The sequence below is a fragment of the Acomys russatus genome, chromosome 13 (assembly GCF_903995435.1).
Source record: "Acomys russatus chromosome 13, mAcoRus1.1, whole genome shotgun sequence".
In the NCBI taxonomy this organism is placed as follows: domain Eukaryota; kingdom Metazoa; phylum Chordata; class Mammalia; order Rodentia; family Muridae; genus Acomys; species Acomys russatus.
Window position 1 is genome coordinate 13,666,818 of NC_067149.1, and position 15,844 is coordinate 13,682,661.

At 39.9% G+C, this 15,844-nt stretch overlaps 1 protein-coding gene across 1 annotated transcript in view; it reads right to left on the reverse strand.

The window, feature by feature from the left end:
* Exoc6b (exocyst complex component 6B) overlaps nucleotides 1-15,844 on the reverse strand; it is a 440,601-nt gene that overhangs the window by 188,190 nt on the left and 236,567 nt on the right. The window contains exon 17 of the mRNA XM_051154822.1: nucleotides 6,649-6,783. Coding sequence (XP_051010779.1) covers nucleotides 6,649-6,783 — 135 coding nt within the window. The remainder of the gene's footprint in view (nucleotides 1-6,648; nucleotides 6,784-15,844) is intronic.

The window sequence follows — 15,844 nt, forward strand, 5'->3', positions numbered from 1 at the left end:
AGGAAAGGTATTTTCAGGACAAATGAATATCATTGTGGACAAAACCATCAGGGTTCTAATACTAAACCTGCCACGAACAACTTGCTACCACATCTGATACTCATCTTTCAGTCTGGGCTTGCTTGATTGCTACTGAGCACACCACCTAACACTCCACCACCCACGACCTTCACTGTAGGGCTCACTCATGGCATATACTCACTCTAGTCTCAAGTCTTCTTAATTTCTCTAAGTGATTTATTTTCTACGGTTTCCAGGTCTGTCTTCAACACAGATCTGCTCTAAATACATTCTAGTTCATGGCCCACGTATCTGAATGCTTTATGGACACCTTTCACTCCAGAAATGTTGAAGGCGTAAAACTGAAATCTGGAATTGGAATTTTCCATACTCTCCACCTGTTCTTTTCAGATCAAGGCAGGTATCTAAACGGCACAACTGCCATCTTCCCTTCAGTCAAAGACAGAGCTCTGTAACTCCCAACTGTTAGATCTGTCTTTAACTTATCCTTTTCTATTTTTTCTCTTACTTGACTTATGCATGCTTTTGAGTCTATAGTATACCTAAAGATGGTATTAATTTAATTGAAGAATGCTTTCAAATTTATTAATTGACAAGATCATATGTTTTTGTCATGTTCAACAAAGTATTTTGAATGTGTAGATGGCATGATTGAAGTGACATAATGAGCTAATTAATATACAAAATTCAAGCTTAGAATGCATGCATTGCCTTAAATATTTATTATGATTGTGATGAAAACTTTTAAAACAGATCGTTCCATAATTTTTCAAGATACATTTATTAACTATAAGCTCCCTGCTGTAGAATGAGCACTTGAACTGCTTAAAAGTTTTGTGTGCTTTGACTAAAATGACTTAATGACTATCAGAGTCTTCAGTGGCCATGCTTTGCTCTACTTAACTGAGCTCAACATTTTTAGATTCAATATGGAAGACGATGCAGCATTTGCTTTTCTATGTTTATTTCTCTTCACACAATGTCTCCCAAGATTAGCCAACATACTACAAATGGCAAGAATGTCTTCCATTGTAAGGCAATAACACTATCCAATTGTGTTTCTGTTTCCATTTTCCATTTCACATTTTCCATTTCATATATCTACTGATGGATAATAGGCTGACTCTGTATCTAGGCTATGGTGACCAGAGCTGCAAGAACATGTAACGCAATTAGTAAATCATACAGAGTTTCCACTCTTAATTTTTAAAAATGTTCCACACTGCCTTTACTAATGGCTAAACTTTACTTTTGTATTGACAGTGCCCATTCTCACAAATATCCTTATCATTTGTATTACTTATAACAGCTACTCTACCAGATAAAAGGTTATATTTCATTGTGTTTCAATAGTATTTCCTTCACGATAGCACGGTTGAGCATTTTGTCATATGTTTGTTAGCCATCTGTATGTCTTAATGACATTCCTTGACTTGTTTTTAAAAATTCGTCTATCAGTTCTATTACTGTGCAGAGTTGTAAGTGTTTTATAAAATTTGAGTATTGATGGCTTTCTTATAGGTACCACATGACCTAGAACTATGCTCTCCCAATTCGATGGGGAGTCTCTTACCTCTAGGGACTTTTGTCTTGTTAGAAAGAACATCTTCAGTTTGGTGCACCCTCCTTTGCCTATTTTCACTCTTGTTGCCTATACTTTTATGGCCACTTTAAAAAATACTGTCCAAGACAAGCCATGAACTTTTCTACTTTGGTTTCTTCTAGTGGTCTCATAGTTTCAGACATATTATTTATACCTTTAATCCACTTTTTATTTGAAAGCAGAGCTCACTGATTGGAAGGTTTGTTAGTCAGCGAGCTCCAGAGATCTGCTTGCCTCTGTAACTGCAGCAATAGAGTTACAGTTGTAGACCAGCTTTGAAGAAGGTGCTGTGGTTCTGACTCAGATCACACTTTTACACCACGTACCAAGTCCTGTTAACATCTTTTAGATCTGCTTCTTTCATTTTACACAACTGTTTGTGTGTTAAGAGCTCTTTCCTTTTCAACACTGAATATTGTTCCATTGGATAAGGCACAGTTGTCAAATTCAGATGATCCCCTGGTTGCGTCTAAGTTTTGACAATTATGAAAAACTGCAACAGTCACTAAGTTTTCATGAACAATAGTTTCAACCTACTCAAGTAATATTAAGCAGGTGCTGCAGCTGCAGCTCACGTAAAGACTGTTTAGCTTTGGAAAGTAGAAAAAATGGTCTTCCAAAATGGTCGCATAGGTTGGCACTTACATCCGAATTTGACGTTGTGAGGTAAGTAAAGACATTTCACAGTTTTTACATTTGCGATTTCCTAATGACACAATGCAGAATATCTTCTCAGACTAACACTGGCCACTGGAGAGCTTCTTTAATAATGGATTTGTTCATGTCTTTTGTTCATTTCAATGATTTTTTAAAAGAAGATTTATTTTGTATGTATGAATGTCTGTCTACTATGTATGTTCACCATGGATGAACAGACACTTTGGAGGCTAGAAGATGTTGTCTATCCCCTGGAATCCTGAGAAGTAGTTACTAAGTGGGTGCTGAGAACCAAACCCAGGTCCTCTGTGAGAAGAGCAAGTGTTCTTAAATGCTGACCCATATCTCCAGCAAACTTAATGGATGTCTTTGTTTTTACTTGCCTATGTTTCATATTTTTCTGTACTTTAGACTCAAGTTCTTTATTAAGAAACAAGCCACACAAACATTTTCCTCCAATCTGTGTATTGTTTTATATTTCTCTGAACAGTGTTTTTTTCTGAGCATAAATTTGGTAACTTTATGTTTATTTCCAGACAGCAGGAGCATAAAAGCAGTCTTGCTATATAGTCTAGGCTAGCCTCACACTTACTATGTAACCCAGGATGGCCTGTAACTCACACCCACTCTCCTGTTCTGGCTTCTGGAACGCTGGGATTACAGGCATGCACTTATAAGTACAACTTAAAAGTTTTCATTATTAGCAAATCTTACTTATCTTTTACTGTATATAGAAAGGTGTGAACAATGGGATTGGGAAGAAGGCTCTGTGCTTGCTGATCTTCCAGAGGCTAGAAGTTGGCTGCAGCATCCACACAGGTAACTCACAACCATCTATAATCCCAGCTCTCAGGGATCTGATACTCTCTTCTAGCCTCCAAGGGCACACACACATGTGTGGCACACACACACACACACACACACACACACACACACACACACACACACACACACACACACAAATCGAAGTAACCAAAATGAATCTTTAAGAAAAAAAGCTGCTGCCAAGTCCAAGGACACCTATGTTTCTTCTTAAGCTACCTGCTAAGGGTTGTAGTTTTGTGCACTACAGAGTTTATGTTTTCAGTAATGTTAGTGATAGATGTAAGATCTGCCTCTGGGAGTCTTGTTGCTTTTTGCTGCTTTCAAAAATGTCCAGCAACATTTGTTGAAAAGGAAACCACTCCATTCTCTATTAAGCTACCTTTACTCTTCCAAAACGATGAGTTGAGTACCTATGTATGTGCCTAGTTTTAGGGTAAGCAGTTCACATTATTCAACTATTTGACTATTTTCTGACCAAAATTATATGTCTCTATCTTTACTTATAGTAATAAGCTCAAGTACTCAGTCCTTTAACTGTAGTTTTTAACACTGTGTTATCCATTTTGTATGTTTTGTCTGTCCAAATTTATGTGAAAAATACTTAGATCTTTGGTTTCTTTCATCAGAGTTTTGTAGTTCTCATAGGAATTGTATTTTGTAAGAATAATAATTAAATACTGTAGTTTTATTTCTTGTTACTAATATAAATAGAATTATGGTTGTTTTTCAAACTTCAGACTATAGTTGGTCACTACTAATATGAAGGGGGGAAAGCTTTGTTTTCGTCTAAGTCAATTTGTCCATTTTGGAAGCTGTTAACCTGCACTGCCGGTTCACTCAGGAATTTAAGTTTTATTTCTTCTCAAATCTCTGAGGGGCATTGAAGGCCAGATAGTATAGTTTTACATTCAAGTTTAGCTGGTTAGGGGATAAGATCTTTTTTAGATCAAGATAAAGAAGTTAAGTTATTAGAGTTGAGATAGGATAGATATTGAATTTCATCCAGAAATATAGACCCAACAAGACAGGAAAGACATTTACTTCAAGCTGGACAAATACAAATAGCCAAACCACTATGAATGTAACATTTATGGAACTCATAATTGTCACATGGTTCTCCCTGCTGTATGTAGTTTATTTTATACATGCATAATAAAAGAAATGTATTTTAAAAATAAATAAAAACAAAATTTATGTGAAAAAAAAACCCCGGGTTTTATACTACCCTGTATCCTGAACCTTAATATAACCAGTTCTTTTCATTATTGTCATTTCCTTAAGATTTTTCTATAGTTGCTCATGTTGTTTAGAAATAGAGTTTTATTTCTTCCTTCTCTCTCCACACAGCTTTCCTTGTCTTGTGTTGTTAGATGGTGAAGAGGAGTGGTATAAGAGGGAAGCTCTGCTTTCTTGTTCATGATCTTAGCAGGAAAACATCTGGCTTCTCACCATTACAAGTATGACGTTATTGTGTAGGTTTTCTACATATTTTTTATAAGGTGGAGGAAGTGTCCTCCACCCCATCTGGATTTTTTTTTTTTGCTGAGAATTTAGCATAACTGACTATTTTTATTCATCTACTGATACAGCTTTCCCTTTTGAGTCTGTTTGATATGATGGCTTTCACTGACTGATGTCTGAATGCTGATGCACATTTGTGGACCTGAAATGAGTAGCACTTGACCACAATACATTTGCTAGTTTATGAAGAGTTGTGTTTATGTTCGTGACACCCATGACATTTTCCTTTCTTATGTGTGTGTCTGATATTAGGTCAAGTTACCTCAGGAAATGAAACTGATAGGATTCTCTGATATAATTTTCTAGAAATGCATTATAGAAAATGGGTATAATATCTTCCTTAATTTTTCAGAATTCACCAGTGACTCCATTGCATCCAACTATGTTCAACTTTGTAAGGCTATCAATTATTGATTCAGTTTCTCTAAGAGGTAAAGCTACTCAGATTATGTGCTTCCCCAAGTGTGAGCAATGACAGAATGTACCTAATACAAATCAACCTCAAGCATATGTTAAATACAGGTTTGGTCTCTATTCTTTAGGACTATTGGGGAAATGTTGAACTTTTAGGAGATGGGGGTTACCGGGGAGAAATTACGTCACTGGATGCACATTCCTGAAGAGGATATGAGAACCCTGGCTCCTTCCTGTATCATTTTTTATTTTCTTTCTGGCCACCATGGAATAGGCAGCCTCTTCCCCACAAATTCTTCTTGTACTGTGTCTATGCATTGTGCCATGCCACAAGCCCAAAGCATTTGGCCAATGAATTAAGGGCTGAATCCTCCCAAACTAAACTATAAGTCAAAATAAACTTTTCTTGGCATTGGAGAGATGACTGTAGTTATGAGCACTTGCTACTTGTCAGGAGGATCAGAGTTCATTCCCAAGATCGTGTTAAGAAGATCTGTAACTCCAGCTCCAGGGAGTCCAATATTTTCCTCTGGCTTCTGAGGGCACCTGAACTCACTCACATGCACATACCCAGACAGACAGACACACAATCAGACACACAATTAAAAGCAAATTTAAATAAACTTCTCTCTCTTTTGATTGTTGTAGTTGTTTTTGATGCCAGTTCCATGAAGTCTGGGCTGGCCTCAGACTCACTACGTAGCTGAGGGAGACCTTCACCTTTCTTGTCTCCACCTCTCTGTGCTGGGAGCAAGTGGCTCCACCTTTCCTCTTGTAAGATGATTATACTAGGTGTTTTGGAGTGATAATAAAAAGCGGCTAAAACAATTTTCCCACAAAAAGTGATCTAAATTATATCAACTTTCAAAAGAATTCTTCACAATATTTCTTTATTATCCTCTTAATGAAAATGGGTGAGATCAGTAGTGCCAGTAGCAATTTGTATCTTTTTCTACTTTTCTCTTGGCTAGCCTGGCTTTAAAAATTAATTACTTTATTTTACTTTTGGCAAAGGATCAACTTTTGATTTGATTGATTTCCAATCTGATCTTATTTTTATTGCTTATTTCTTTAGCTGACATTGGATTTAAGAAGTTCTTTTTCAAATAAATTCCTAATGTTCCAACTCCACTTGCAAATCATCCTTTGTCAGCCAGTGCTCTGTACGGAGGAGTGAGTATTGTGTTCCTGCTTGACTACACTCCTTATGAATATCAGTTATAGAGCTGGTTGAAGGTGCCAATGAGTTCAATGCTATGCTTTCCCTTTTCTGATGCCTGAACTTCTAACTTACACATATGAATTTCCTAGGAACAGATGCCCGTACAGAAAATGTTCTTTCACCATCTCTTCAGATACCTACACTTCTCTCATTAGTGCTTTGAAAGTAAGACAATTTTAAATAAATTTTCTAGCACTAGTCATGTTTACATTTTAACATTACCACTCCTCAAATCTCTTGTTCTCTTCTCTATAGGAACAAAAGATGTTCCCCAATCTGAAGTACTTAGGCTCTCTTAGGCCCCGAGGCCCATATGCAAGCTGCTTAGGGACTATGCCCATGTATTGTGCCCATGGCTACCTGCTCTGTGCTAGAGGGTTCTTACCTTGAAAGTTGTGGTGCCATAGAGCTTGGTGGTATGAACCGTCTCTGGAAGCACATTAGTGATATTGGTGATGAATTCCTCCAGGTATTTACAGGACTTCTCCAAGTGTGTTGTATTGATGATTATCTGGACAAGCTAGAAAACAGTAAGCACATGCAATGCTCATTCAACTCTTCACCCACAAATGATGGCTCATCAGGCACTTGAGCAGTCAGCAGGGTGCTCCACAGGCTGCCTTACAGGAAGCCTCCTCAAGAAAACACTGCAAACATCCTGGAGCATCTCCTAGTTCCCCATTAAAAGCGACATTTTTCACTATATAGTAAATATATTCTTTTATTGTTTTTAAAGGCCAAATTTGAGTGGTGGCTGTTAGGCTTCTGCTTCAGTCCGCCTACCTGTGGGGGCGTGGCCCTGTCCAGTATATAAAAGGACAGACCTACCTTGACTCTCCCTCTCTCTTACTTTCTCCTCCTCCTCCTCCTTCTTCCCCCCCCCCCACATACCCCTTCCCCCATGCTTACTTAATAAACCTCATATAATATAATCTCTATTGGACATCTTATTATCTTATTTCTGGTACCTTGTTAACTTATATCTTATTTTAAATATAAAATTGGTGGCCCTATACCGGAAGGCTCTTTCAGAATTGTCTTAAGTCTGGAATCCTTTCTAGACTTATCTAGAACTATCTAGCACACTTCTCACAAACATTTCCTCCTGTTCCAAACTTCATTCTAAATCTCCATTCACTCCTGTCTGAACCCGTCATGGCCATACCTTCAGTCCTAGATTCTAAGCTGAGGTAAATTTCTGCTGCTTTGATCTCTCCTTGGACCCACAGTGGAGCGCAGGTGATTCGCTCTGTCATGTGCTGTTTGAGGAATACACAGTATGGACCAGCAGACTGCTGTTGGCTTGGACTCTGAGTGGTGACCCGGCTACAGTCTGAATGCCCCACCATTGCCATTGCTCCTGATAGACCGTCTACTGTTGGTAAGCAAATACCCACCACAGAGTGTGACCAATATTGGGTCCCTCTGCTGGGAGTGACTTTGAGCTGGCTGTATTCTGCCAGGCATGCACTGGTACACACGTGATTCCTTCAGCAACCTGGCTGGAGCCCCGTGTGACACCGTTTGCAGCCCCACTGCTTGCTCCTACTGCCACAGAGGCTGCCACTCCAGGACCCTAGCCTCCAAGCTCTGGGGTTTTGGGGGACTCGTCTCGGGGACTGTTGGGTTACTCCTGCCTCGCTAGCAGCACTGGGCTGCATGGAGCTGACAGGGTCAGCAGAGAACCTGGAGCTAATGCTGCCTCAGTGCTTCCCTGGCTGCAAAACCCCTGCCTGGTCACTGCAGCCTGCTGTACAAGCATGCCTCTGTGCTGGCTGCTACAACAGCTGAACATCATGGCAGCCTGATAGCATTTTTTTTAAACACATTTTTATTGAAAAATAAAATAATTCATATTACATCTCATTTTCTATCCCATCCCATACATCCTCCCATTCCTCCCTCCCTCCCGCTTTCACCCCATTCCCCTTCCCTATGACTGTGACTGAGGGGGACCTCCTCCCCCTGAATATGGTGCTACGGTATCAAGTCTCTTCTTGGTAGTCTGCTATCCTTCCTCTGAGTGCCATTGGGCCTCCCCAACAAAGGGACATGGCCAAATATGGGGCACCAGAGATCCTGTGAAAGTCAGTCCCCAGTCTCCACTTAACTGTGGAGAATGTTCTGTCCCTTGGTTGGATCTGGGTAGGGGTTTGATGATGGTTGCATGTTTTGTCCTTGGTTCAGCCTGATAGCATTTTTAAATCTGCCCTCCACTGGTTGCTGACAACACTTGGCAGGCGCCATGTTGGTTCAGGACAGAGGAGGTGGAGCATCTTTAAGGGCAGCCACATAACTAGCCGCCATCTTTGTTAAGGGCAACTACATGACTAACTGCCATCTTTAAGAGCAACAACTTGATTAACCACCATCTTTGTTTATCATAAATACGCTCATCAACCCTATTCAAAACCTTGCTTAGCTTCAAATACAATGGTTACCTAACTTTGACTTTCACATGTTTAAGGTTATGCTTTTACCCTGATTCAAAATGGTTTTTTTTTTCTCATTTATGTCTTTACTAATTCTTAGACAAGTAAATAAATACTGTTCCTCCTGTTACCAGCTACCCGGGATTTAACTACAGGCTTCCTGGCTAATGGGCTTGATATGATTTTTTAAAATTATTCTACCATGTTCTGCTGTATTAACATTGATTTTTTTTATAATGTTAAAACTTAAATCATTGTCTTATAAACATATTTATCCTTATTTTATAGATGTGATGTTATTGATCATACAGAAAACTGTTCTGCTCTCTTTATGGACTGTGTTTATACTTTTCAGATTCCAACTTAACAGAGATAAAACCTAAAGTCTTAGTCTTTAATGATTAAGATAAAGTATAAACAAAGTTTGTCTATCTAAGTATTCTTAAGATAGACTGCGGTCTCCCCATCTTAACTATAAGGTTGAGGATGGTTCCTAAACCTCCATGTAGGAAGGAACTGTTAAAAGTAATTTTAAAATCTCTAAAACCTGAGAGGTGCCTTCCCAACAGGCTCAGCTATAGCAAAAAAACAAAAACAAAACAAAAACAAAAAAAAGTATGCTCCAGGCCTTAGCTACTGCCCTGAGAAAACAGAGGCCTACAATTCCCCCTCCCACCAGGGTCCAGTCTGAGCCAGCTCTGCCAGGGAACTGTTTCAGATACAGCCAAAAAAGAGACACTGGTCCCACAGCTGCTGCAGCCAAAAAGGGACACCAGCCACACAGCCTTGCCTGTGGGCAGACTGACCTATAAATGTCAAAATACCCACATGCAGGCTTGTCCTCTGTGCCCAGCCACTGGAGGTTCAGCCAGCACAGGAGCTATAGACAGTTCAGACTTGAAGCTCCTTGACTTCGTGGAGTACAGATGTCTCTTAGATTCAGCAGCCTCACCAAACCCAGGGCAACGCCGCAGGTCTGTGTTAACCTCAGACTTGGGTCACACATTCACACTGCCAGCATCTAGCATGGGAGGTTTCCCAGCCTCCCAGCCCTTCCCAGCCCTCATTATATGCAAGAGACCAAATTTAAACCTCACTCCTAGAGCAACTGTCAGGTTCCTCTGGGATGCCTTCTGAGAATTTCAAATCCCTATGCCCACATTATGGCTGCAACCAATCTTGGACAGATCCAAACTAAACCGTTTTAATTATTGCCAGCAATTGGGTAAAATGGAAGGAAGTCCTTCATGTTCAAACCTTTTCTTTGCTCTCCCAAAAATTTCAAGCATTGTCTCTTTCCTTATTTTCAAGCTTTTCCTCTTTGTTCTCCCAAGAGATCCAAATGTACACCAAATGGGAGTTTTCTCCCTAACCTACATTGTCTTCTGTCCACATATATGTTCCAGTATCCTGCTAGACTTCCTACATCCAGGACATTGCCAAAGCAGCTACCCACAGTGCTCCAGTCCAACCTCACAGCTCATGTCAGCTGGACCTGCATTGCCCCTCCCAGCCACAGATGTTCCCAGACCCTGGACAGCAAATGCAACAGCTTGTTCTTCCAGAACCTGGCCAACATTTCAGCCTCTTAGCCCCTGTCACTGCCTCAATAGGAGGTAGTTAAGACGATTACCTCGGCCCTTATCCATTTACGAAAGGTTGAAATGGTGTGCTCCAGGCCCTGGAAAGACAGCTCCAGGTTCCCCCAGCACCTCTCAGTCGCTATCTATTGCAAGACATGGCTGACATACCATGCCCTCTACCCTAAACTTTTAGGAAAGAGCTTTTCCTTCCTCTTCACCATATAATCTGGACAATTTGTTACTACTTTTTTCTCTCTCTCTTTCCCCCTTACATGGCAGCCAAAAGCTGCTTCCAATGAACCTACATTTATATATTTCAACTTACCTTATATAAAAAACAACTTGACGCTCCTCATTTTTATATTCTAGGAAAAGGGACGAATGCTAGGATTCTGCTTCAATCTGCCTACCTGTGATGTCACTGCCTACCTGCCATGGGGGCGTGGCCCTGCCATATATAAAAAGACAGACCTACCTTGGCCCTCCCTCTCTCTTACTCTTACCTGTGTCTGTTTGTCTGTCTGTCTGTATCTTACTTTAATTATAAAAGTGGTAGTGTATGCCTTTGAGCCAGCACTTAGGAGGCAGAGGCAGACAGATCTCTGAGTTTGAGGCCAGCCTGGTATAAACAGAGAGTACCAGGACATCCAGGGCTTCAAAGACAAAATCTGTCTCAAAAAAAGGCTGCTAGGCTTAATGAAATACAATTACCAAATGAATCAAAAGAATAAACATCCTGTTAAGCAATAAGTATAACTGAAAAAGCAAAGGATGTTTCAAAATTAGGCCTGAGGAGCACAGACATGTTAGACAAATTGTGAGAAGCCAACAACCTAGCTTAGTTCATAAGAGAAAAACCTGAACACAGAAGGGAAAGAAAACAAAATCCTTGATCTTGACAGAGTTTTCCCAATATTATCAGTCTGTTTCTTCAGATATAAAATATAAATAATAACTTCTAAAGAAGATAGTCACTATGAACATTAAATATTTTGTTATAATTAGTGTTCCTCTCTTCTTATACAAAGGAATATTAGTGAGGTTCATTGCGAAGCTTGAGGTGTGGCTCAGTGCTGGAGTCAGTGCTTGGAATAGTGAGGCCTTGGTTCTGTTTCCAGCACACACACAATTACAGTCACAAGCATTGCTAAATAAAAATCACCCTCATTACATTGTATAGGGAGAAAGATAAGAGAGAATATAAGAATTTCACATTTCATTTTGTTATATCATCTTTTCAAAACTGGTCAAATGAGCATAATAATCATTTCCAAGTTACTATAACAGCATTCTTTCAATCATGTAAGTTAAGTGGAACTAACAGCCAGGTCATCTGCCTTTTATCAGAAGTGTAGGATGGCAGCCCTGCAGTGTAGCAGTTGGTGAGTATTAGACTGAATGTCTGATCTGAAATTACTTTGGAGTTACACTCTGAAAAAGGAAAGAGGGGTCGAGGCAGGAGGGGGAAGAGGGAAAGGCAGGTCATTCCCACTGCTCCTTAACTCTGAAACTGTTCACGCTCTTCACAGTCTACTGGAGAGATGGTTTCTTTCTCTCCCTGTATTTTATTTTTCATTTTTATGAGAATATGTGTGGTGGCAAAGCTGGGACAGATGGGGGAATGTCAGTGTAGAGAGATGGGTGACTTTGGGCCTTTGGGCCTAATGAAAAACCTACTACTTTTGTATAGGCTTGGCTTAAAATAAAAACTACAAAGGACCACTCAATGGTTCTGTGGAATATCAAACAAACTATGAGTAGGTCTATAACCAGAAAGTGCAAACTCATCTCCTTTTTAACACCCAGCACTGGGCAGAAACATAGGTCACTCTCAGGACATGAACGCTGGCTTCTACCAATAGCTCTTAAGTAATGAATAAAGCAACCTACAACTCTATGTTGGGTCTGCCTGAAGAACTGGGCAAACAGGTACTTTTGAGACACTAACAAAAAGTACCAAGATGCAGCTGTAAGAGATTCCCTCAGATGAAAAGATGAACCATAACTAAGACCAACTTTCTTTTACTCTTCAGAAGCCACAAGACAGTGAAAATCTGTCCAGAACCCCTTGCCAATCATTTAAAGTATGAGTTCAGAGATGGTATCCTGGATACAAGTCTACTGTCATGTCTCCTACAAAATCACCCCAAACACCAGCCCTTTAACATTAAAATACTCTGGAAGAAAACATATCCCCTAAATTGAGCAATTCCTTACATTCTGTTGATCCTGTTTCTCTCTGAAAGGATAAAAAGCACACTAACCCTTATTTTATCTAAATCAAATCATTCTCTTTAAAATTATATATAAATTGTATGACTTTCACACAATTATATAACAAATCTTAGGCATTTTCACTCTTTCAATCCCCCAGCATCTTCTTCTTTAACTGGAGCCCTTCTCTCCAGCAAGCACACACCCCAACTTCCATGTCTTCATTTTGTGTGTGACCCACTGAGTAATTAGTATTTCTTGCCCAATTTAGGTCAGAGGTAATTTACTGAAGCAAGGGCAACTTATTGGTACCTACATCACTAAAGAAAATGGCACCCCTCCCCCGAAAAGTAGTAGGCTTCAACAGTCCCTCAGGAAGAATGAAAGGGCTGAAGGGGAGGAAAAGTAGCTGGGGCAAGGTTGTCGTGATGTAAACGTCAGAAATGAAAGAGAGTTAAATTGGAGAACTAGAGATTTCCATTTTAAAACTAGCATTACCTATAAGGAACACATTCTGTCTATCAAAAGAAATTCTAATAATAAGGGGAATCATGTCATGCTATAGAACTTAAAAAAAAAAAAACCGGTGGCAGTCAAAAAGAAAATTGTTCTGTTTTGCAGGATTTTGGCAGTTTAAAAAAAATGAAAAAGGAGGCGGCTGTGCTGGGTACAGTAGTAATTTATCATGACTTTAAAAAGATCTGTCAACACAAGAGATCACCATGAATTGCATCAGTGGGCTGTCAGTCACTCTTCAAGTGTTTCACTGCCAAGCACGGAATAGACTATTAAAACATTCCAGGATTATAGCACATGCCATGTCATTTTCAGAGGGAATTCTGCCTGTTAATGAGGTCTCGTGCTCTCCACTCCTGAATGACAGCTTCTACAACCCTGACAAGGCAGAGGCTTTAGAGGCTAACCTTACAAGGCAGAGGCGTTAGAGGCTAGCCTTGAACTGACAATGAAACAAAGCCCTCTGAGACATAGACTATCATCAGAGTCTGAGCTCCTTCCGTGGTATCATTATATTGTTTCAAGGACACAGAATTAGCAATAGACTAGATATTCATTATCTCTCATATAAAGTGCTATGAGAACAGTACAGCAAAGAAAAAATTATAGTGTAAACAGCAACTTGTAAACTAAATGATAGACACCACTGTAGTAACAATCCATTAGGACTCTGAAGAATAAAAACTGAGAGTTTGAGTCTATCCTGGACTACATAGCAAGGCTCCATCTCAAAAACAAAAATAAAAACAAAAAAACCCACCTCATATGAAGAAAATAAATGAACAAATCCCACTAAGAACAAGAAGTTTTTCCTTCTATCCTTTCTAGTATGAAAGTAAATATGAGAGAGCCTTAGCACAGAGTGCCCTATGGCAGTCACTGCCAAGCTCCTCCTACACACCCCCAGGGGACCCGAGGAACCATAGCAGGTACTCTCTTCTGGACAACTCCAGAAAAGAAATGTGTTCATCTTAAATAGCACCAGCCCTGCATCCCTAGCAGGATTTAGTTCTCAACTATAAATTTCTATATGCATATATTTCTTAGATCTACTTTTGTTTTGTTTCCAGAAGCAGAGAATTTACCACCCCAAAACATCTTGGATTGGCCGAAAGCTATAAGGTGAGACGTACATATTTTAATGGCTCCTAACTGCTCAATTTCTAAGGAGACAAAAACCAAATACCTGTAGCAACACTAGTCTCATTCCCAAGAGTGCACTAACCTAAGACTATAAGGGATTTTTATCTCCTTCTCATCCCAGCAGGCTCAAAAATACCAAAGTAAATGGACTACTAGTTCCAATTTCCAAGACTCTGTTCAAAATATTGACTTGAATATAAAGTATCTTAGCATAACTAATATGAGCACTGGCCCTGCTGTTGGGGATGGGGTGGGTGGTATTTGGTGTGTGAGACATAACAGGACATAGCTGGTCACCTGTCTAAATTACAACAGAACAAAAGCAGTTGCTTCAGGTCTGCTTATGTGCTACTATGACCACAACTCTAAGTCTGCATGTTAGCTAGGCCCTACCAACACATATCTGATTTCTGCCAGGCCAGTTACAGCACTTTAAATTAATTTATTGTGAAAATTTACCTATCTTGGTAGGGGAAAAGATATTCCAAAGGGAGACATTTATAGTTTCCTTTCAGGTATCAGACTATTGAGATAAGAGGCCTCAAAGTACAAGAATTTCTCCCCAATAACCACATGCTATGGAAGACTGGTGAGAGATTTCATAGGACTTCCTGCAGAAGAAGCTCAGACAATACTGGGTCAATGAGGAGAGGCTACTAAGTTATGCATACTCCTCGGGCAAGGCCCCGAATATGAACCTGAAGGTCACTGGAACGCTCTGTTCCTCTTCCCAATGTGGCCATACTGAATCAATCTCCTTTCTCTGCTTCCACTATTACTGTTCCTTTGACTGAACAAGCCAGCATGGGTAGTTGAGCCCCACTTGCTAAGGCTGCCAGGACCAGCCTTTGGTTCTAATGGTTGCAATAACAAAAAGAGCAAAGAAACAAAGCTTCCTTCAGTTTTTCTTTTAGAAGAAAACCTTTTCAATTTTTATTTCAAAGCTTATGCTGAGCTAATTTCTGGTGTAGAGCTTAAAATTACTCATACTCCCGGACTTTTAGCTCAAAACAGAGATATTAACATCAATACGGATAAAAAAAATACAGTGAATACATTTTAAATAATAAAACAAATAGTAAAGCATCAGGTATAGTATTACTGAGACTACATCTTGATAGAAACACATTTGATAATAGGACATCTTGTTTAAAAAAAATCTAGTAGACCTGACAAGCACTGCCTGCATGCTCAGAATGCTTAGTAATAGCAAGCAGGAGGTACTGGTATCCTCTATGGCCTGAACACCATTCTAAATACTTAGTATGCTCACTTATAATCCTCAAACAATGCAATGAAACACGTGATGCCTCAACATGAAGCTCAGTCATTTCCCAAAAACACACTACGGATCAGAGGGGCAGCACTGGAAGGAAAAAGTCTGGGTAAAGGTACAAATATACAGTCATCAACTGCTTTTCCACAGACCTGGAAGAAGCAGCTCATGAAGAGAAGATGCACTTGCTGAGTCAAACAGGTATCACACAAGGCTTGAGACAGCAAGTTGAAGCAGGAGCTAGAAGTAAAAGGTAGTATGAAGCAAGTGGAAGCAAGAAAAGCAGGAAAGCAGCAAGAAGGACAGGGGAAGACGGCATGGACAAAGCACAGAGAAAGAGCGAGCGGTGGTGTGCTATAGACAAGGCAGACTGGCAGGGGCAGCTCATGTGGAGGTTTCCACACTGAATCACTTGCT